Source organism: Lithobates pipiens, unplaced genomic scaffold, assembly GCF_037356315.1.
Source record: "Lithobates pipiens isolate NorthernLeopardFrog02 unplaced genomic scaffold, aLitPip1_a1.2 Scaffold_120, whole genome shotgun sequence".
Taxonomy (NCBI): domain Eukaryota; kingdom Metazoa; phylum Chordata; class Amphibia; order Anura; family Ranidae; genus Lithobates; species Lithobates pipiens.
In genome coordinates this window covers 173,110-197,131 of record NW_027507708.1, presented here as the reverse complement: position 1 = coordinate 197,131, position 24,022 = coordinate 173,110, and the positions used below count along the sequence as shown (strand labels likewise).

The following is a 24,022-nucleotide window of genomic DNA, read 5'->3' as shown; positions in this document are numbered from 1 at the left end:
CTCTTCACGATGAAGGGGTACCCTTACTTCTAAGAGTTGGAGGGACGTATTGTAACCGTTTGCCTTTCTGTGGGTCTAAGATGTCCCAGATTTGTGGGTTCAGTCGGTGGCTTCAAAGGCATACAAAATAGAGTTCAAAACACGATCACTTCATCATTTTCTTCTTTGAAACCAACAGAAATCTTCTCGAACAGTCAGATCTGCAGACGGTCTTGAACCATCTTTTGTGCCAGGAGGTGACTGTTCTGGTCCTCCGGAGGACAGGTTCAAATGGTTCTATTCAAATCTGTTTAGTGTCAAATCTCAAACGGGGATATTTGTGCTATCCTGGACCTAAAATCCCAAAACAAGTACTTTTCACTTTTGAAATATTGAATCTGCAAGGTCAGTTATTAACTCTCTGAGACAAGGGGATACTTTGCATTAGTAGACAGACACTTATCTATATATTATCTACTCACCTCACCAGAACGTTCTACACTTTCACCTTGTCGCTCTACCATCCTGCCGTGCCCCTGCACCCAGAGTAAAGGGACATCTACTACTTTTTGCCCTCGTATGAACGGAGGGCATTCTGGCAATGGGGTAACAAGACGAACTTCTCTCCCCTTGATCTGTCTATAAGTATTCTATGGACTACTCAGATGCTTCAGACCTTCAGTTGGGTAATCAACTTTCAAAAGTCTACCTTCCAGCCTTCACTTCTCCAAATAACACATGGGCCTCATTCTGGACACAGCCCAGGCCAAGGTTTTTCTTCCAGAAAATAAAACCTCTCTAGGATTTCAGGCTCCAGCCTTGAGATCCAAGAGACATCCCTCAGTGATTCTTTAGAAGAGTTCTGGGCCTTATGGTAGCCTCATTCGAGGACCTACCCCTTTCTTAATTCCTTTTAAGGCCTTTCCAGTGCAATATTTTCTTGGCCTGAAACGAGCTTGCTCTCTTTTCTCATTCTCTGTTTGCCTCTAGCCAAGCAAGGAACTCAATAGCTTGATGAATTTCCAATCCAGCCTTGACAATGGAGAAGTCATTTCTAACACTAAATTGAGGGTGATAATGAGACATGCCAGCCTCTCAGGTTGGGGAGGAGTGTTCCAATCCTGCACAGTTTAGGGAATATGAACACACAGGGAAGCTACGCTCCCTATCAACATCCTGGAGCTCAAAGCAATAAAGCCAACTCTGAATCACTGGGCCCCTCTTCTTCAGGGTTCAATCAGACAACATCACAGATGTGGCCCTTTATTAACCACCAAGGGAGTACCTGAAGTCATGCAGCCTAATGAAAGTAAGTCTGATCTATGCATGGGAGGAGAAACCCTGTGCTGCCTTCTCTGCTGCTCATTCCAGGAGTAGACAATTGACTTCCCTCAGCTGTCACCACCTGGACCAAGGGGACTGATGAGCTGTTCATCCTGACCGGTTCAATCACCTATGTCAGAAATGGGGAACTCCAGATTAATAAGTGACTTTCAGAGAAATGTGTTATCATACCTGGAAATCTTTCTTTGCCTGGTGTGAACACGGGCAATTCAATCCCAGAGAATTCTCTGTGCCTTGCATTCTTTCCTTCCAACAATCAAGACTTGACCAGCATTTGGCCTTATTATGTTTGTTAACCAAAAAATAAAAAATACAGATACTGGTGCCTTAAAGCAGATTAAACAGCACAGTGCTTGTTCTGTGTAATCTGCCCCTCTCTAAACTGTAAAAAACCTGGCTGATCCTGCCACTTCCTGTACCCCCCTCACTGTACTGACCACAATAATCAGGACTGCTGAACCCTGACCACCGTGGTCAGTTTGCATCCCTCCATCATACGCAGCTCTCCTCTCTCCCCCTCACCCCTCCTCTCTGCCTGTCAGCAACTTTGTTGTGTGTCTCGGGTCTCCGCCCACCACCCCCACCCCCACCACTATTTGTAAAATAAAAAAATATTACTGCCAGCTCTGTATTATAGGTAGACATGGCACACTGTGTTATTCTTTTATAAAAACAAATGTTATAAATACCTGTGTAGCGCGATCTTCAGGCCGCTCACATTACTCTTTAACATTTTCCATGGCTACTGCAGGAGGGGCTGAGCGGCCATGTGATCTCACTGGCTGATGTCAGAGGAAGATCACGGCCCCTCCTGCAGAAGCCATCCATCGGAGCTGTACAGTGGCCGCAAGTCATGTGACCGGCCTGAAGACTGCTCAACACAGGCATTTACAAGGCTTGCTTTTATAAAAGGACATGTACAGTGTGCTACGCCAGGCTCTAATAGAGGGACTGGCATAGACCTGCATGATGAGGTTAACACTTTAAGCACCCCTAAGGGGCAGGTTCTGGCCTTGTCTATCACGTTACAAAATCTCTAGCTTGATTTTCCCTTATAAAACCTTAATTTAATTTGTTTCTCAGATCAGGCCACTCTTGCAGCACGCTGTGCTTCCTTGGGATCCTGATATAGTTCTCTGTAGAAACTGCCTTTTGAACCCATCTGGGAACTCTTTAGATGATCTTTTCTGCAAAGTGGTCTTAGTAGTAATGAGGAGCCATTCCAACAAAGTAGTCTATCGTCCTCCCAAGGTGGTATCCAACTTCCTCCTTAATGAAGACCCAGTCCTTCACTCTACCCGGTCCTTCACTCTACCCGGTCCTTCACTCTACCCGGTCCTTCCCTCTACCTGGCCCTTCCTCCCCTGTCCTGGCCCTTCCTCCCCTGTCCTGGCCCTTCCTCCCCTGTCCTGCTTTGAACCCCCTTATGAGATTGTTCTTCGTTGTCTGGGCATTGTCAGACATAGCAGCATTTATCTAAAAGGCACGGGACTCTCTAAGACAGTCGGATTCTCTTTTGTCATCGTAGCCCCACAAAGGACATCCTTCCTCAAAATCCATGATTGCCAGGTTGATGAGACAATTCTTAAGAGCTTACACTCTAATACGACATCTCCAGCACTTTAAAGCCATCCATACATTGATCAAAATTCAGCTGTTTCAGCAGGGACCGGACAAATTTTGATTTATGTATGGGCAGTCGGTCTTCCAAACTTTTGTACAACCACCATGTCAGGTTTTTCCTGATCGATCGGTGCTGTTGGCTATAGCACTAAAGTAGTGGGTAGAGTTGTAGGGGTACGCCCAGGGGGGACATGTCCAATCAGATGAAAGTACAAGTCTATAACCTGTGAATATCCAGCCTGTGGCCTGAACTGTCCTCTTTTTTTTTTTTTTTTATGCACTTTGTATAAGGATGATGTCTGAAGCGTTTTTTATCATTCCACAGAAACAAGAAAAACCAAAGTTTGTGTTGTGCGTCACCTTCTCTGAGAATGGGGACACCATCACAGGAGACTCGAGCGGGAACCTTCTGGTTTGGGGAAAAGGTCAAAACTTTTTATTATTATTATTATTATTATTATTGTTGTGTGCTGTAGAATCTTGAAAAGGTTAAAAAAAACTACAATTAAAAATGCTATAAAAGCTGGAATACGGATCTTTTCTAGATGTGTCAAAACCTGTAATAACTGACTGTTAAAGCGAATGCTGATTGCTGCCAATTGTTTTATATTCTGGTTCCCTGTGCTGTTTTCATGAAGCCGGGTTCACACTGGTACAGCGGGACAGTCGTATGAATGAGGATCTGACTTTGCCCTGCGACTTGAAGTCCGACTTCAATAAACGGGGATACGACTTTGATCCCCACAATGCAGGCACTTTGTGTCTGGTATGAATGTTTAGGGGGAACTCCATGGCAAATGGGAAAAAAATCAAATCTGCATGGGTTCCCCCTCCAGGACCATGCCAAGCCCTTCGGACTGGCATTGATTTTAAGGGAAACCCCCCACACCAAAAAAAAAACGGCATGGGCCCCCCCTCAAAATCCATACTAGACCCTCATCAAAAAAAAGTGTCAAAAATAAAACGCAGTACACAGGTTTTTAAAGTAACTTATTAAGACCGCTCCGGCGTCTCTTCCGATTTTCTTCTTCCCTCTCCGGTTCTTCTCCCTCTGTCTTCTCCCTTTGCCGGGTCTTCTCTGCTGTCTTCTCACTCTTTGGCCGGGTCTCCTCCACTGTCTTCTCCCTCTGTTCTTCTTCCGATGTTGACTCAGCACTCCCTCCCTCTTTAATGCCAGGTACGCGGTGTGCCACTACTTATATTGGCATGGGAAAGGAGTCACGGGTGACGTCTCTGCCCAGGGCATGATGGGGCAGTGACATAAGGGGCCAGGGCCTCCGCATGACGTCACCTGTGACCCCTTCCCCATGCCAATATAAGTAGTGGCACACCGCGTACCCGGCATTAAAGAGGGGGGGTGCGCTGAGTCAAAATCGGAAAAACAGAGGGAGAAGACAGCGGAGAAGACCCGACAGAGGGAGAAGAACCGGCAGAGGCAGAAGACGTCAACAGAGAAGGGAGAAGAAGTTGGAAGAAATCCCGGAGCTGTCTTAATAAATTACTTTAAAAACCTGTGTACTGCGATTTTATTTTTAACACTTTTCTTTTGGTGAATGGGTAGGGATACGATGTACCCCATACTCCTTTACATAGGGTGGGGGCCGGGATCTGGGGGCCCCCTTATTAAAGGGGCTTCCAGATTCAGCTAAGCCCCCCGCCTGCAGACCGTGACGGCCAAGGTTGTCGGCAAGAGGCCCTTGTCCTCATCAACATGGGGACAAGGTGCTTTAGGGTGGGGGGCGCGAGGCTCCCCTGTCCCAAAGCACCCACCCCCTATGTTGCGGACATGCAACCTGGTACGGTTGGGGGGGGTGCTCGCTCGTCCCCACCCCCTTTTCTTGACCTTCTGGGCTGCGTGCTCGGATAGGGGTCTGGTATGGACTTTGGGGGGAGGAACCCTTAAAATGAATGCCAGGCCGAAGGGTCTGGTATGGTCTTGCCATTTTTTTTGTGTTTTTTTTTTTTTTTTTTTTTTTTTTTTTTAAATTTTGGTGTGGGGTTCCCCTTCAAGATCATCGGAGTACAAGTCGCATGCCAGAGTCAGATCAGTTAAGATCGCGATCTGACTTCTGTGATATTCAAAGGGTTGAAGTCAGATCAAAGTAGTGCAGGGAGCATTTTCAAAGTCGGACCGCTTAAGACGGCTCCCATAGGGAATCCTTGATTTACACACGTCATGTGACATGAGCGCCCAATGTCTGAGCATTTCTCATACCAGTGTGAACCCGGCCAGATAGATCCATTCCAGCGGTTTAATTTTAAATATTTTTCAGCATGGTGGAGGATATTTAATTACACGTTAATTGTGGTGATGGTGAATGACGGTTTAATTTACCGTTTATGATATATAAACGTGCACAGAAGAGGTAGAGGACAAAGTGGGTAATGGGAGATAAGCTGCACTGATGTGAAATCATATGTGAGTGGTGGGGGAAGACATTCTAGTGTGCGCTGGGATCGGTATGTGAGTGGTGGGGGAAGACATTCTAGTGTGCGCTGGGATCGGTATATGATTGGTGGGGGAAGACATTCTAGTGTGCGCTGGGATCGGTATGTGAGTGGTGGGGGAAGACATTCTAGGGTGAGCTGTATGTGAGTGGCGGGGAAGACATTCTAGGGTGCGCTGGGATCGGTATGTGAATGGTGGGGGAAGACATTCTAGGGTGCGCTGGGATCGGTACGTGAGTGGTGGGGAAAGACATTCTAGGGTGCGCTGGGATTGGTATGTGGTGGGGGAAGACATTCTAGTGTGCGCTGGGATTGGTAGGTGAGTGGTGGGGGAAGGCATTCTAAGGTGCGCTGTATGCGAGTGGCGGGGAAGACATTCTAGGGTGCGCTGGGATCGGTATGTGAATGGCGGGGAAGACATTCTAGGGTGCGCTGGGATCGGTATGTGAATGGCGGGGGAAGACATTCTAGGGTGCGCTGGGATCGGTACGTGAGTGGTGGGGAAAGACATTCTAGGGTGCGCTGGGATTGGTATGTGGTGGGGGAAGACATTCTAGTGTGCGCTGGGATTGGTAGGTGAGTGGCGGGGAAGACATTCTAGGGTGCGCTGGGATCGGTATGTGAATGGTGGGGGAAGACATTCTAGTGTGCGCTGGGATCGGTATGTGAGTGGTGGGGAAGACATTGTAGGGTGCGCAGTGGGGGGAGAGCATTTCAATGTGGTGATGAGGTCTTGTATTTCTATAGGGATGAATAGGATCAGCCACGCTGTGCAGGGAGCCCACGAGGGCGGGATATTCGCGCTGTGCATGCAGAGAGACGGAACGCTGGTTTCTGGAGGAAAAGATCGCAAACTTCTATCCTGGGATGGAAATTATCAGAGACTCAGCATGGTGGAGGTGAGAGATCGTAGCATACATACATATATCATACACAGCAAAAAGTGTGCCATTTTCATCACCGTCTTCAGTTTAACTGGTACAATGGGGAGAACAAGTATTGGAGATATATAGTCAGTCTAGTGTGTATGTGTATATATATTTATATATACAATAGGGGTGCAACAGATCAAAAAACTCACGGATCGTTCCTCGTTTCAGAGTCACGGATCATTTTTCAGATCAGAAAATAATAATTGAATTTGCAAAAACCTGTGAAAATTCCACCGCCATATAATCCCCACTGTAATATTGGCTGGGTACGGCTGAGCATGGCTGGGTATTGGCAGGTTATGGCTGGGTATTGGCAGGTTATGGCTGGGTATTGCTGGGTATTGGCAGGTTATGGCTGGGTATTGCTGGGTATTGGCAGGGTACTGCAGAGTATGGCGGGATGGCTGTCACAGAACAGAGCTGCTTCCATCTGATCTCTTCCCTCCACTGTACAGATCATTCCAGAGAGGGGAGAGAGGAACCGGCATCATCACATGACGCCGGTTTGTTTACAAGTGATTGCTCCGTCATTTGACGGAGCGATCACATTGTAAACGGCCTGGGTGTAGAAAGATGGCCGCCGCTTCTGAGCTAGGCCGAAGCTGCGGCCTTTCCTAAGGCTGAGACCGCGGATCGCGGCTTGTACCGATCTGAGCGGCGTGACCCGTTCGGATCACGGATCGGCGACGATCCGTTGCACCCCCAATATATACACAGTGGGGAGAACAAGTGTTTGATACAGGGAGGATTTTGCAGGTTTTCCTCCTTACAAAGCATGTAGATATCTGTCATTTTTATCACAGGTTCTCCAACTGTAAGAGACGGAATCTAAACCAATCACATTGTATGATTTTTAAACCATTCAAATTTTATTGGATGAGATAAGTATTTGATCACCTACCAACTAGTAAGAATTCCGACTCTGTTATTTTATCTTTAAGAAGCCCCTCCTGTTCTCCACTCATCACCTGTTTGAACTCGTTACCTGTATAAAAGACACCTGTCCACACACTCAGACGCCAACCTCTCCACAAGGGCCAAGACCAGAGAGCCGTGTAAGGTCATCAGGGATAAGATTGTAGACCTGCACAAGGCTGGGATGGGCTACAGAACAATAGGCAAGCAACTTGGTAAGAAGACAACAAATGTTGAAACAATTATTAGAAAATGGAAGTAGTTGAAGATGACGGTCAGTCTCCCTCGGTCTTGGGCTCTATACAAGATCTCACCTCGTGGGGCATCAATGATCATGAGGAAGGTGAGGGATCAGCCCAGAACTACACGGCAGGACCTGGTCAATGACCTGAAGAGATCTGGGACCAACCACAGTCTCAAAGCCCCGAAACCTGAAGGATCTGGAGAAGGTCTGTATGGAGGAGAGGTCCAAAATCCCCGCTGGAGTGTGCAAACCAGGCCAAGAACTACAGGAAACGTCTGATCTCTGTAATGCCAAACAAGGTCTCTGCACCAAGTTTTGCTTTTGTACATGCTTTGTAAGGAGGAAAACCTGCAGAAGTGGCCGTGTATCAAATACTTGTTCTCCCCACTGTATATAAACCCCCACAAAATGGTTCTTTGCTCCATATTGGTCTACATTCCTTGCTGCAGCTGGCTCTGGCACGGCCCTTCTCTCCCTGAAGCTCTGGTCTGTAGGGCCTCAGGGTGATCACATGCAGTGTTACTTACAGTGCCTTGAGTATTCGCACCCCTTGAAATTTTCCACATTTCTCTCCCCCAGCATCAGGGTCCGTATGAGCCGACTATATTAACATTTACCCTGATTCTAGATCAATGCTGGTTGGGGCATAGAGGCCCCAAATCTGTATCCAGGTCCTATGTTCCCAGAGTCTGTGTGTTTTGGGGAGACATGGACCCGAATCCAAAGTAAGATCACGCCTAAGTTCCCCCAAGCACACACCTTCCAATGGATAGAGACCCCTAAAAAGCCAGGGACCATCGTCATTGGGCAAGAGGCTGCCCTGCTGTCCTGGTTGGTTCTGTCGCAATGTTACTCAGCCGGTCCAGGCCCAGAAAAGATCCACCCAGATGCCTGGACCAGCAGCTGGAAGACTGAACCAGCCCCTCCCACCCCCTTCACAGCCCAGAGATCCAGAGAGTGCTGGAGGGGAGAGCAGAGAGCCGGAAACCAACAGTCTCTTCTCTCTGCAGGTTGAACAATTAGCAGTGTTTAATCGTTCAGTTCTTATGCAGGCCATAGACAAATTTCTTTCCTGCAATCACGGGTTGGTTTCAGGTCAGTGCTGCAGCCATCTAGGCGAGTATAAAGGTTTGTTTTTTATAATCCAAAACCCTTCTTTTAACGTTAATTTTTACAGAAATATTTATTGTTGTAGATATGAATGTTGGGGTGTTTGTAGAGTCGGGGGCCGGGGTGCTGTAGATATGAATGTTGGGGTGTTTGTAGCATCAGGGTGCGGTAGATATGAATGTTGGGGTGTTTGTAGAGTCAGGGGTTGGGGTTCTATAGATATGAATGTTGGGGTGTTTGTAGAGTAAGGGGTTGGGGTTCTATAGATATGAATGTTGGGGTGTTTGTAGAGTCAGGGGTCGGGGTGCTGTAGATATGAATGTTGGGGTGTTTGTAGAGTCAGGGGTTCTGTAGATATGAATGTTGGGGTGTTTGTAGAGTCAGGGGTGCTGTAGATATGAATGTTGGGGTGTTTGTAGAGTCAGGGATTGGGGTGCTGTAGATATGAATGTTGGGGTGTTTGTAGAGTCAGGGATTGGGGTGCTGTAGATATGAATGTTGGGGTGTTTGTAGAGTCAGGGGTCGGGTGCTGTAGATATGAATGTGGTTGGGGTGCTGTGGTCAGTCACAGCATTTCCGACACTCACTATGTTCAATTTTTACCCCATAAGATTCCGGAACAGTTTGGACCCGTGCGGACGGTGGCGGAAGGAAAAGGGGACGTTGTGTTAATTGGTACCACAAGAAACTTTGTCCTTCAGGGTACTTTATCCGGAAACTTCACCACCATCACCCAGGTAGGTACTTCTGAGGTTTCATTGGTGACGATGCGGGTAACAGAGAGAAATTGTCAGAAGAAGAGTAATGAAATCTCCCTCTGACCTACTAGCAAGGGGCAGAGATACAACCGCTGCTACCTTGTAAAATTAAAGGAGCAGTCCACCTGAAAATGTCTGTCACAATCCCCGACTGTCGCCTCTACATCATAGAATGTATAACCTGCTACTGGGATGGTGGGAACCCCTCATAATGGGCACAGCGGGTGTACAGACCCGGGAACTCAGCACAGGGATGGTGGGAACCCCTCATAATGGGCACAGCGGGTGTACAGACCCGGGAACTCAGCACAGGGATGGTGAGAACCCCTCATAATGGGCACAGCGGGTGTACAGACACGGGAACTCAGCACAGGGATGGTGGGAACCCCTCATAATGGGCACAGCGGGTGTACAGACCCGGGAACTCGGCACAGGGATGGTGAGAACCCCTCATAATGGGCACAGCGGGTGTACAGACCCAGGAACTCGGCACAGGGATGGTGGGAACCCCTCATATTGGGCACAGCGGGTGTACAGACCCGGGAACTGAGCACAGGGATGGTGGGAACCCCTCATAATGGGCACATCGGGTGTACAGACCCTGGAACTGAGCACAGGGATGGTGGGAACCCCTCGTAATGGGCACAGCGGCGGTACAGACCCGGGAACTCAGCACAGGGATGGTGAGAACCCCTCATAATGGGCACAGCGGGTGTAAAGACCCGGGAACTCGGCACAGGGATGGTGGGAACCCCTCATAATGGGCCCAGTGGCTGCGTTTGATAGGCACAGTGAGGCTGCAATTGATGTTTTTTTTTTCTGAATTTTTCACTCTGTTTGCCCCCCCCCAAAAAAAAAATTTGTTTGAGCACCAGCCACCACTGGGTATAATGGGTATTATATGGATAAATCACACTTCAGCTTTATGGCTACCATGGGGGTCGTGCGAGAGCCACACGATATTCAGCAGGTCTTCTAGAAAGGGACTCCACAGAGGGTGATGCCAGGGACCCCACAGAGGGTCATGCCAGGGACCTGGGCTCCTCTCTGCTCCATCCACCTACCATTGTCCATGTTTTATTATTCAGGGCCATACCGATGAACTGTGGGGGTTGAGTGCGCATTCCCAGAAGTCCCAGTTCCTGACCTGTGGCCATGACAAGCAGATCATGTTATGGGATTCGACAAGCCATCGCCCAGTCTGGAACAAAGTTCTAGAGGTAAGTAGCCATTTCCTATGGGGTGATTGGTTTGATTCAGACGATTGTAATGGGATCGGTTCTCTTTCAGGACCCGGCCCAGTCTGCTGGATTTCATCCTAATGGGTCTGTGGTAGCAGTTGGGACTCTTACAGGGAGGTAGGTGACCTCCTGAGGTTAGTACCCCAGTGTATTATACAGTGATGATACTAAGAATCGACCGATTATCGGAGCGGCCCATTATTAGGGCCGATATTCACAATATTTCAAATAATCGGTCCAAAACGTACTCATATTGCGGATCTTGCTCCAAGCGGTTGTATCTGTAGAGCCGGCGGGCGGCTTTCTTCTACTGAAACAATCGATGCGACTAAAGCAGCCGATTGGCTTTGATTGAGTCTCAGATCTAGTGACATCACTTCCACTTTACGGATATTCTACATAGTTACATAGTTAGTAAGGTTGAATAAAGACACCAGTCCATCCAATTCAACCTGCGTGAGTGTCTACAATTGTCCCTATCCCTGTACATCGCACTCTCATCGCTCCCTACCCTCAAGGAGCCACAATCCAAGGTCCCCATTCATATACTAGGGACAATTTTGGACAGAAGCAAATTAACCTACCTGCATGTCATTGGAGTGTGAGAGGAAACCGGAGTACCCGGAGGAAACCCACACAGGCACAGGGAGAACATGCAAACTCCACCACTGTGCCACCCCACTACACCACTGTGCCGCCCTAAATGGCGCCAGTTTTTGAAAATACAAAGTATTAAACATCGATTTTGACGTCTTAAATACTTAGAAGTGCAGAGGAGGGGTCTTATAGATCCCTCCATAAAGAGGACCCGTCACCTCCTATTACTGTCACACGAGATGTTTACATTCATTATAGACCCCGGATCTCTCCATAAAGAGGACCCGTCACCCCCTATTACTGTCACATGGGATGTTTACATTCATTATAGACCCCGGATCTCTCCATAAAGAGGACCCGTCACCTCCTATTACTGTCACATGGGATGTTTACATTCATTATAGACCCCGGATCTCTCCATAAAGAGGACCCGTCACCTCCTATTACTGTCACATGGGATGTTTACATTCATTATAGACCCCGGATCTCTCCATAAAGAGGACCCGTCACCCTCTATTACTGGCACATGGGATGTTTACATTCATTATAGACCCCGGATCTCTCCATAAAGAGGACCCGTCATCCCCTATTACTGTCACATGGGATGTTTACATTCATTATAGACCCCGGATCTCTCCATAAAGAGGACCCGTCACCCTCTATTACTGTCACATGGGATGTTTACATTCATTATAGACCCCGGATCTCTCCATAAAGAGGACCCGTCACCTCCTATTACTGTCACATGGGATGTTTACATTCATTATAGACCCCGGATCTCTCCATAAAGAGGACCCGTCACCTCCTATTACTGTCACATGGGATGTTTACATTCATTATAGACCCCGGATCTCTCCATAAAGAGGACCCGTCACCCTCTATTACTGTCACATGGGATGTTTACATTCATTATAGACCCCGGATCTCTCCATAAAGAGGACCCGTCATCCCCTATTACTGTCACATGGGATGTTTACATTCATTATAGACCCCGGATCTCTCCATAAAGAGGACCCGTCACCCTCTATTACTGTCACATGGGATGTTTACATTCATTATAGACCCCGGATCTCTCCATAAAGAGGACCCGTCACCTCCTATTACTGTCATATGGGATGTTTACATTCATTATAGACCCCGGATCTCTCCATAAAGAGGACCCGTCACCTCCTATTACTGTCACATGGGATGTTTACATTCATTATAGACCCCGGATCTCTCCATAAAGAGGACCCGTCACCTCCTATTACTGTCACATGGAATGTTTACATTCCTTCTCACAGTAATAAAAGTGATCAGAATATTATTTTATTTTTTTAAGGCTAGGTTCACATTACAGCGATGCGGGAATGCCGCAAATCCGCGGCGGGTTCCCGCATCGCATACCTCCCGGCGGCAGTTCACACTGCCCTATGCGAACTGCTGGGAGTGTCAGTGAAACGTTAATGACACCCCCAGATGAGTTCGCGTATAACAATGCGATCTGCAAACTCGGACAGGAATCGGATCGCATGGTGTGAACACCCATGCGATCCGATTCTGCTGCGGACAAAAAAAGGGTCCTGTGCGAGTTTGGGCCGTGTGCGATGCAAATTCGGCCATACTATCTGTATGGCTGAACTCGCGTCGCACAGAGATCGGATGTGATTTGCACTGCAGTGCGGTGCGAATCACATCCGTTCTCATAAACTGCTGCAGTGTGAGCCCAGCCTAAAGGACTGTGAAAAAGTAAAACCTTGAAATGTAATGTATATCGTCACCTGTTATCGGGTATTGGCCTGAAAGGCGGCAGAAGAAAACGATCTTGGTCGACCCCTAAATCAAACCCTGAGATAAACCTACCTGCCGAAGGATGTGAAGTGACACCGGAAGCTACAAAAAGTGGTGGTGTCACCGGCTTGGCTGAGCTGTGTGACTTTAGCAGCTACAATTCTTCACATATTGTATTTTATTATTTGCATGACAACATGATGATGTCATACGTGGATATTTTCCACATTACAACATGATGATGTCATACGTGGACTGGACGTGTCACTGACATTATAGAAGTGCCGACCTCCACACAGAACAAATTCCAACACCGAATAATTGAGGAGCACTAATATCGTTTTTTTCTAATCTCTCCTTTATACCCCCGACCCTGTATCGGCCTCCATCCCCCCATCACTGGGCACAGTGCCGTGCCATCCAATGAGAGCGCACCGTATTATTTTTCATGGTTTTGGAATAGAATGTCCAACACACTTGTATACTGTAGGGGTGTGATGGTCGGCTGTCCAAAAACATTCAGCAGCCATACAACCATTGGTTCTCTTTCCTGCGGTGACTGCGCTTTACTCTTCCATCCTGGGACTTAACGGTCTCTCTCAGCAGTCGGCTGGAATGATTACCAAAATTCTGTATCTGTAATGCCATCATGGAAATATGGAACAGCAAATTTGTGAAATTTACATTTTTTTTCACATCAACAAAAGTTACAAAGTTCATTGGTGTAAATACAGTGTACTGTCCCTTTTAAGCCTTTTGTTGTGAGTGATTCCCTATGAGTAGAGATGAGGAGATCTGATGGCAGATGTTCCCCGTCTGTACATTGCAGTGATGAATGTTCTCGACACTGCACTTATCTGATTGGAGATCTTCTTCTTCTGACAGGTGGTTTGTGTTGGACACCGAGACCAAAGATCTGGTGACGGTTCATACAGACGGCAACGAGCAGCTTTCCGTCATGTGCTATTCACCAGGTAGGTGCCCCTTTCATCCCGCCATGTGCTATTCACCAGGTAGGTGCCCCTTTCATCTCGCCATGTGCTATTCACCAGGTAGGTGCCCCTTTCATCCCATCATGTACTATTCACCAGGTAGGTGTCCCTTTTATCCCGCCATTTGCTATTCACCAGGTAGGTGTCCCTTTTATCCCACCATGTGCTATTCACCAGGTAGGTGTCCCTTTGATTCCGCCATGTACTGTTCACCAGGTAGGTGTCCCTTTTATCGTGCCATTTGCTATTCACCAGGTAGGTGTCCCTTTTATCCCGCCATGTGCTATTCACCAGGTAGGTGTCCCTTTTATCCCGCCATGTTCTATTCACCAGGTAGGTGTCCCTTTCGTCCCGCCATGGGATATTCACCAGGTAGGTGTCCCTTTCGTCCCTCACATTGACTCTACACATTCCTAGCACTGCCGATTTAAAGGGAAACCAAACCAAGAACCTTTCACAATAGTACATTGCAGAGATATCAGACCTCCAACACCAGACTCCCCCTCCAACCAGAGATATCAGGCCTCCAATACCAGACTCTGCTCCAACCAGAGATATCAGACCTCCAACACCAGACTCTGCCTCCAACCAGAGATATCAGACCTCCAACCCCTGACTCCCCCTCCAACTAGAGATATCAGACCTCCAACTCCAGACTCCCCCTCCAACGAGAGATATCAGACCTCCAACACCTGACTCCCCATCCAACCAGCGATATCAGACCTCCAACACCAGACTCTGCCTCCAACCAGAGATATCAGACCTCCAACCCCAGACTCCCCCTCCAACGAGAGATATCAGACCTTCAACACCTGACTCCCCCTCCAACGAAAGATATCAGACCTCCAACACCTGACTCCCCCTCCAACTAGAGATATCAGACCTCCAACACCTGACTCCCCCTCCAATCAGAGATATCAGACCTCCAACACCAAACTCTGCTCCAACCAGCGATATCAGACCTCCAACCCCAGACTCTGCCTCCAACCAGAGATATCAGACCTCCAACCCCAGACTCCCCCTCCAATCAGAGATATCAGACCTCCAACATCAAACTCTGCTCCAACCAGCGATATCAGACCTCCAACCCCAGACTCTGCCTCCAACCAGAGATATCAGACCTCCAACCCCAGACTCCCCCTCCAACCAGAGATATCAGACCTCCAACCCCAGACTCCCCCTCCAACCAGAGATATCAGACCTCCAACAACAGACTCCACCTCCAACACCAGACTCCACCTCCAACCAGAGATATCAGACCTCCAACCCCAGACTCCCCCTCCAACCAGAGATATCAGACCTCCAACCCCAGACTCTGCCTCCAACCAGAGATATCAGACCTCCAACCAGGGATATCAGACCTCCAACCAGGGATATCAGACCTCCAACCAGGGATATCAGACCTCCAACCAGGGATATCAGACCTCCAACCAGGGATATCAGACCTCCAACCAGGGATATCAGACCTCCAACCAGGGATATCAGACCTCCAACACCAGACTCCGCCTACAACCAGAGATATCAGACGTCCAACACCAGACTCCGCCTGCAACACCAGACTCCGCCTCCAACCAGAGATATCAGACCTCCAACCCCAGAGATATCAGACCTCCAACACCAGAGATATCAGACCTCCAACCCCAGAAATATCAGACCTCCAACCCCAGACTCTGCCTCCAACCAGCGATATCAGACCTCCAACCCCAGACTCTGCCTCCAACCAGCGATATCAGACCTCCAACCCCAGACTCTGCCTCCAACCAGCGATATCAGACCTCCAACCCCAGACTCTGCCTCCAACCAGCGATATCAGACCTCCAACCCCAGACTCTGCCTCCAACCAGCGATATCAGACCTCCAACCCCAGACTCTGCCTCCAACCAGCGATATCAGACCTCCAACCCCAGACTCTGCCTCCAACCAGCGATATCAGACCTCCAACCCCAGACTCTGCCTCCAACCAGCGATATCAGACCTCCAACCCCAGACTCTGCCTCCAACCAGCGATATCAGACCTCCAACCCCAGACTCTGCCTCCAACCAGCGATATCAGACCTCCAACCCCAGACTCTGCCTCCAACCAGCGATATCAGACCTCCAACCCCAGACTCTGCCTCCAACCAGCGATATCAGACCTCCAACCCCAGACTCTGCCTCCAACCAGCGATATCAGACCTCCAACCCCAGACTCTGCCTCCAACCAGCGATATCAGACCTCCAACCCCAGACTCTGCCTCCAACCAGCGATATCAGACCTCCAACCCCAGACTCTGCCTCCAACCAGCGATATCAGACCTCCAACCCCAGACTCTGCCTCCAACCAGCGATATCAGACCTCCAACCCCAGACTCTGCCTCCAACCAGCGATATCAGACCTCCAACCCCAGACTCTGCCTCCAACCAGCGATATCAGACCTCCAACCCCAGACTCCGCCTCCAACCAGCGATATCAGACCTCCAACTCCAGACTCCGCCTCCAATCAGAGATATCAGACTTCCAACTCCAGACTCCGCCTCCAATCAGAGATATCAGACCTCCAATCAGACATATCAGACCTCCAACCCCAGACTTCTCCTCCAATCAGAGATTTCAGACCTCCAACACCACACACAGCCTCTGACCGGAGATATCAGACCTCCAATATACAGTAACGGCCATAAACGCATAAGAACAGTCAGATGAGACTCCTGAAGTCATAAATGGACGATGGAGAGAGGACAAGGACACTCGCAGTACAATCTGGTCACACAGTTTTATTATAAACGGCACCAAATAGGAACTCCAAGCAAGCGTGGTGGTATCTGCCACTCAACTCCGCCCAATATGTTTCATCACAAAGGAAGGTCTTTAGGGCTGTTGCACTGATAAATGCTGAATTTGGTTTTCCTCATTAATGCCGTGTGCCTTTGTGTCACCGGCGGTAGCCAGGAAAATGGTTATCAGCCTAGGCTCATTGCACTGCCCTGGACTTCCTCCTTCCCTTTCACTGACCTCACCTGAAAAAAAACTTTCATTCACAAATGTTTGTTTTAAGAACATTCGTTCAGTTTTTGAATCATTCGTGTGGTCAGATAAACATTCATTTTCTACTGCAGTGATCAGGACATCCGAAGGATGGAAGATTTCTGCAAAAGTTTCTAACAGTAAATGATCCAAAATCAAATGTTAAAAGCGAAAGAAATGTAGAAGTACTTTAGAATGGTGTTTGTCACGTCATCAAATATAATGAGAATTTTCAGAAATCCGGCAGATGGCTCCCAAAAATCCACATATTTAAAGAGCAGCTAATCACTGAAGCACTCGGAACCCCGGGGCCCGGCCAGCCCTTCGGCACTCAGTGTGGGGCCCTCAGGGGCCCTTGCTGTGTGTGTTCCTTCCCAAAGCCATGAAAAGTTTGTTTCTGAGCCGTCCATCCATTTTATTTTTATGTATTTTATTTCTTTGGATTAATTATAATTGGCTGAGAGAAATATTTAATGTACCGCAAATTATTTTTAGGGAGTCGGTATTAAGAACAATTGTGGAATTATTGATTTGGTGAAGGAATTGTCTCTTCAATACCACCTTATAATATGTCTGCAGTCTCTGATCATCTCCTGTACTATGTCTGCAGTCTCTGATCATCTCCTGTACCATGTCTGCAGTCTCTGATCATCTCCTGTACCATGTCTGCAGTCTCTGATCATCTCCTGTACCATGTCTGCAGTCTCTGATCATCTCCTGTACCATGTCTGCAGTCTCTGATCATCTCCTGTACCATGTCTGCAGTCTCTGATCATCTCCTGTAGTGTTATATTATGTGTGTCTCTGGTGTGAATTGAAGGTTATATCTGGAGACGATCGCTGTGACGTCTCTCGGATCGCTCTCTGTTTTTGCTGACTAATCTTCTCTTTTCTCTGAATAGATGGAAATTTCCTTGCGATCGGTTCCCATGACAACTACATCTATATTTATGCTGTTAATGAGAATGGAAGGAAATACAGTCGGATTGGTAAATGTTCGGTGAGTTTTAAAGGCACAGAAGAAGATTTAGCTTGGGTTGGAGTTCCACTTTAAGTGAACATGTCATTTCCCCACCCAGGGCCATTCCAGCTTCATCACCCACCTGGACTGGTCCGTCACCTCCCAGTATCTGATGTCCAATTCTGGAGATTATGAAATCTTATACTGTGAGTATATCTGACTACTTCCTGTTATAGGGTGACCCCGCCCTGTGAATATATCTGACCACTTCCTGTTATAGGGTGACCCCACCCTGTGAGTATATCTGAGCACTTCCTGTTATAGGGTGACCCCGGGCTGTGAGTGGTGTCACCCTGTCACATGATGTCCTGGTGGAGACTGATGCTCATTGCCCTGATATTGTCTGCCGGTGTCACCGTTTGGAAGCTGGTCCAGAGCAATGATGTGCGAGAGGGAATGGAGATGGAAGTGTCTGAAAGAGGCTGCAGGAGATCAGCAGCAAAATGAAATTGATGGAAAAACATGGCGGCTGTATAGGGCCCGCCATGAATGAGGAAACCACCTGTCATCTACTCAGGACTGATATCTACTTTACTATCATGTGTATAACGGTACAATGTATGTGTCTATGGCAACCAGGGAGGCCAGCCAATGAGGAAGAAGAAACCGTGGAATACTACTCACTACCAGTGTGCAAAGGAGCATTGGCTTTGAAGGAATCGATCGGCTCTGATGTGTGTGGATATCGTCTGGAAGTTTATTTGTTTATATATTAGAAGTGCGGGGAGGGCTGGCTGGGATTTGTTTGTTTTGCCCTCTAATGAGCTCCTTGCTGTGAAGGACAGTTCTAGGTTGGGGTAAGTTATCATCTCCAGCAGGGTGTCCAACCTTCTCAAGAGCGAGGGCCACTTTAGTGACTTGGTAATCGATCGCCGGCCACAATGAGCCTAAAGGGCGGGTGGCAGGTCTGTGTCCCCTCCGCATATGTAGAGCGGACGCAGACACGGACGTGGACATGAACATGGACGCAGACACGGATGCAGCCCGCTCTACCCTAAGGGCCCTCCGATCCGCCTGATGGAAGAGGACAGATCTCCTTCTTCTGTTTTTTTTAATCAGATCAGATCGGATTGGAGATAGGCGGATGTAAACGCGCACAAGCCTATTTACATCTACCAATAGAGGTGATTGGAGAGTCCGTTTGAGTCCACCTGAAAAACAGACAGGCGGACCCAATCGCACCGATCGTGTGAAGGGGGCTAAGGCTGCTTCCCACTGATGTACTGCGGTACCTGAACCTCAACCGATATCGCTAATTCCTGCCCCCAGGCGGGTCTGGCTGGTGGCTGCTGCTGGCTCTCCTCCAGGGCTGGTACTGCCAGCTTGTACTGGTACTGCTGGTTGGTACTGGTACTGCTGGCATGTACTGGTAATGCTGGTGGGTACTACTGGCAGGTACTGGTACTGCTGGTTGGTACTGAGGGCGGGTAATACTGGCTGGTACTGGTACTGCTGGTTGGTACTGAGGGCGGGTAATACTGGCTGGTACTGGTGGCTGGTATGGATGGCTTGCACTGGTGGTTGGTACGGATGGCTGGTACTGGTGGCTGGTGTCCCAGATTGTGGGTTCCTGTGTCCCGACCTGCCACCCCCGAGCATAATTGTGACAGAAGCATGTGGCTGCAGTAGAGAGCAGAGCGGATGCTTCCTGTTACAGGCGCAGTACATTTGGTATCACTCTGCCTGTGACGGAACCGGCGCTATACAGGAAGCATCGGCTCTGCTTCCTCTAGCGGAGCGCCTCCATTCTTCGCGCTGATGCTCGAGAGGATGGTGGGTCAGGGACTCAATGTCCTCATACAACGCGGGGCTGCCGGTCCTCCATGCCCTCACATGCAACGCGGGGCTGCCGGTCCTCCATGCCCTCACATGCAACGCGGGGCTGCCGGTCCTCCATGCCCTCACATGCAACGCGGGGCTGCCGGTCCTCCATGCCCTCACATGCAACGCGGGGCTGCCGGTCCTCCATGCCCTCACATGCAACGCGGGGCTGCCGGTCCTCCATGCCCTCACATGCAACGCGGGGCTGCCGGTCCTCCATGCCCTCACATGCAACGCGGGGCTGCCGGTCCTCCATGCCCTCACATGCAACGCGGGGCTGCCGGTCCTCCATGCCCTCACATGCAACGCGGGGCTGCCGGTCCTCCATGCCCTCACATGCAACGCGGGGCTGCCGGTCCTCCATGCCCTCACATGCAACGCGGGGCTGCCGGTCCTCCATGCCCTCACATGCAACGCGGGGCTGCCGGTCCTCCATGCCCTCACATGCAACGCGGGGCTGCCGGTCCTCCATGCCCTCACATGCAACGCGGGGCTGCCGGTCCTCCATGCCCTCACATGCAACGCGGGGCTGCCGGTCCTCCATGCCCTCACATGCAACGCGGGGCTGCCGGTCCTCCATGCCCTCACATGCAACGCGGGGCTGCCGGTCCTCCATGCCCTCACATGCAACGCGGGGCTGCCGGTCCTCCATGCCCTCACATGCAACGCGGGGCTGCCGGTCCTCCATGCCCTCACATGCAACGCGGGGCTGCCGGTCCTCCATGCCCTCACATGCAACGCGGGGCTGCCGGTCCTCCATGCCCTCACATGCAACGCGGGGCTGCCGGTCCTCCATGCCCTCACATACAACGCGGGGCTGCCGGTCCTCCATGCCCTCACATACAACGCGGGGCTGCCGGTCCTCCATTGTGTGTGATGACATCAGGAAGTCTGTAAACAGAGATGCAGAAAAGCATGGCAACTTTGGCCATCTGGCAGTCATCTGGGAAGTCCATGGGGGGAGGTAATGGGGTACGTATTCTAGCTGATTGTTCTCCCCCTCGATTTTTGGTCTTTCTTGGGGGGGTTGCTCTTCCATCTTTCTATGTACAGCATCTGGAGTTGCCTTTTGAATTGCAATTCACTTGCTGCTTTTCCTTCCAGGGATCCCAACGGCCTGCAAGCAAGTGGTGAGTGTGGAGACCACGAGGGATCTGGAATGGGCCACCTACACCTGCACCCTGGGATTCCAGGTTTTCGGTAAGTCTGCCTTCTTTTCAAAACTTTTTCTTCTTTTGAAGACCGTCTTTTGTAGTTCTTCCAGGAACTTAAAATGTGATTTGAATGAATTGAATGCCTTCCAAAAAGCTTCCATATTTGTAGCATATGGTGAGTACAGCGCCTTATGTGACTGCGTGTCTAGCCCCCCCTCCCCCTCCAACATCTCCAAGAGAATACACAGAACATTTTCAGCTTGCCTGCAGACAAAAATGACTTTTGAAAATATCAGTTTTAAAAGGGAGCCAAACCCCCCCCCCCGCTTCTTCCCCTTCTGACCCCCCATGTTTTATCCTCCCGCAGGGGTGTGGCCTGAAGGTTCAGACGGAACAGACCTCAATGCCATCTGCAGATCTGGAGATCAGAAGCTCTTGGCCACAGGGGATGATTTTGGAAAAGTCCATCTCTTCTCATATCCTTGTTCGCAGTTCCGGGTACGTTATGTATACTAGCTACTATTGTGGTCTAAAGTGAGTCTGGAATTAGAACTCTACAATTACATGGTGGCAATTTCCCATTTCTAGTGATATTTTCCCATATTATGCAAGCCCCGCCCCTGAGGAGTTCATCACTTCCACAACAATAGATGCCTTTTAGGGCCAGTTTGGTCAGAAGTCAGTTGACCTACCACTATATTTTTTTGGGTGGTGAAAGGAAGCTGGACCCCATGAAGGACATCCAAACTAACTTAGAATCCCTGGTAGGAATTCGACTTCAGACTTCAACCCCAGGATTCCCCATTACTAGATGAAGGTGGCAACTAATTGTCGGTCTTTTATCTCCTCAGGCATCCAGCCACGCTTATGGTGGGCACAGCAGCCACGTCACAAATGTGACCTTTTTACATGAGGACAGCCACTTGATCTCTACCGGAGGGAAAGACATGAGTATCATGCAATGGCGTCTTCTCTGATGCCACCGGCAGCCTTGGAGATTGCTCCAGGAGAAGATCCACACCACCGCTTGCCTTCTCGAGTTTGATGTGGGCTGTTTGTGTGTTGGGACCTCTAAAAGAACTCAGGAAACCAACACCCCCTCCACTGGTCACCTGACTCCCCCCCCCCCCCCCCCCCCCAACATCACCTTCCACAAGGGGAAGGATCCATCCCAGTGGTGCCCAACCGTGGGGGCCCTTGTGGCCCTAGTAGGAAAATAAGTCTTGTTAATGTTTTTCTTTTATTCTATCCAGTAACACAAAGATGTGACGGTGGATCAGAGAATGGAAGGAGAAGCTGCAATGGTTGTATTTGTGCTGCTGGCTAATTCAGTGCAGTCGTTGTTCACAGGCTTGCAGCGGTCAGGAAGGTGCCCGGCCTTCATTTATTAGAGTTGCATTTAGAGATTCATCAGTTCACTTACAATTTGATGAAGAATAACACTAAACAATTTTCTTTTTTCTGTCACTCAATTTTCATGCCCTACTTGTGTACTGTATCTAGGAACCCGGGTGGTTGGCTCACCACCGGTGTATAGTCTCATGCTTTGCACCATAACTCGATCAGCTTGAAGGTCTTCTATCTAGATGTTACGTCCTCCGTCTATAACGCCCTATAACCTTTCCCGCATCCTAATCACACCTCTTCTTTCACCGCAGACAGTATTCAGTCCAGGATGGGAAGATCCATGGGTACATTACAGGCGCTCACCCATCCTAGAATCGATCGATGTCAATGTTCTATTGGTGTTCTGTATCAGTTCCAGCTTCTCGCGTATTTCTTGGTCAGTCATATCCACATTGCAGATCATAATAATATTCAGATATCTGGGCATTGTGACTGTTTTCTTTCCACAGAATGTATTTCCAGGCATTTGTTTGTATCGGTTGGGGGAGGGCAGTTTAAATTGCAATAATGTTTTTAATCTTTTTTTTATTTTTCACTGGGTGCTAACAGTAATTGGTGAAGTGAAATGTCACCTTTGGGGCGAGGTCACCTTCTGGGAGGGGGGTCACCTTTTGGGGGGTCACCTTTTGGGGCGAGGTCACCTGCTGGGAGGGGGGTCACCTTTGGGGCGAGGTCACCTGCTGGGAGGGGGGTCACCTTTGGGGCGAGGTCACCTGCTGGGAGGGGGGTCACCTTTGGGGCGAGGTCACCTGCTGGGAGGGGGGTCACCTTTGGGGCGAGGTCACCTGCTGGGAGGGGGGTCACCTTTGGGGCGAGGTCACCTGCTGGGAGGGGGGTCACCTTTTGGGGCGAGGACACCTTCTGGGAGGGGGTCACCTTTGGGGCGTGGTCACCTTCTGGGGGGGGGGGGTCACCTTTGGGGCGAGGTTAGAAAGGTGTTTTTTTTTTTTTGAACCACATCATAGAGTCCAGTTGTAAGGTATTGTGCATAACTGATGTTCCCCGCCCATTATGATGTGTTTTTAAAGCACTTTAAATGCTTTATATGAAGTTTGCTAACATTCTTCATCATCTTTCATCGAAGGTGTGAAAATCGCTCTACTGAGACCCACCTCGCAGTGTCACATGACCTCATCCTTACAGATCCTGTGCAAATAAAAATAAAGATTAGTACACATCTGAGATCACCCGTAGGGGAGGCAGCCATTTTGTGGGTGGGACCAGTGAACATCCTATCAATTAATGATATTGGGGATAAAAAAGTCCCGATGTAACGGCGCTCAGTACACCTCTGTGCTACACCTCCTCCACAATGGGTGTCGGCCCTCCACTGTCCCTTCTGGACGAACATGCACAAATTCAGCAGGTACCACACTTGGGTTCTCATGTAGCTTCCTTTGTATCATGCCAACCGAACAAGCTCTTTCTGCTAACGCATTTCACTCCACATGGAACTCAATCATAGATTTGGAGTAAAATTCATGAGGGGGAGCAGTTTGTTTTGTTGGTGTTATACAATTAAATCTATTTACAAAGCAGACCTGTAAGCATAGCATTAAGGGGGCTGCCATCACTGACTTGTGTTTAAAGGTTCAAGCTTTTACCTTTGCATTTGTACTTCGCAGACCAGATCTGGTGTGCAGCCATGGAAGTTGGGTGTCC

The 24,022-nt window shown here is 49.1% G+C and overlaps 1 protein-coding gene across 10 annotated transcripts in view; it reads left to right on the top strand.

The window, feature by feature from the left end:
• The window catches only part of EML1 (EMAP like 1), a 157,118-nt gene extending 134,332 nt beyond the window's left edge, over nt 1-22,786 (top strand). For all 10 annotated transcript variants that reach the window (XM_077474694.1, XM_077474690.1, XM_077474696.1 and 7 more), the window contains 11 exons: nt 3,272-3,371; nt 6,142-6,293; nt 9,207-9,332; nt 10,442-10,573; nt 10,644-10,711; nt 13,847-13,935; nt 17,860-17,957; nt 18,037-18,124; nt 20,904-20,999; nt 21,321-21,451; nt 21,805-22,786. In XM_077474694.1, coding sequence (XP_077330820.1) covers nt 3,272-3,371; nt 6,142-6,293; nt 9,207-9,332; nt 10,442-10,573; nt 10,644-10,711; nt 13,847-13,935; nt 17,860-17,957; nt 18,037-18,124; nt 20,904-20,999; nt 21,321-21,451; nt 21,805-21,930 — 1,206 coding nt within the window. In that variant the 3' untranslated portion in view covers nt 21,931-22,786. The remainder of the gene's footprint in view (nt 1-3,271; nt 3,372-6,141; nt 6,294-9,206; nt 9,333-10,441; nt 10,574-10,643; nt 10,712-13,846; nt 13,936-17,859; nt 17,958-18,036; nt 18,125-20,903; nt 21,000-21,320; nt 21,452-21,804) is intronic.
• The last annotated feature ends 1,236 nt before the right edge of the window (nt 22,787-24,022 follow it).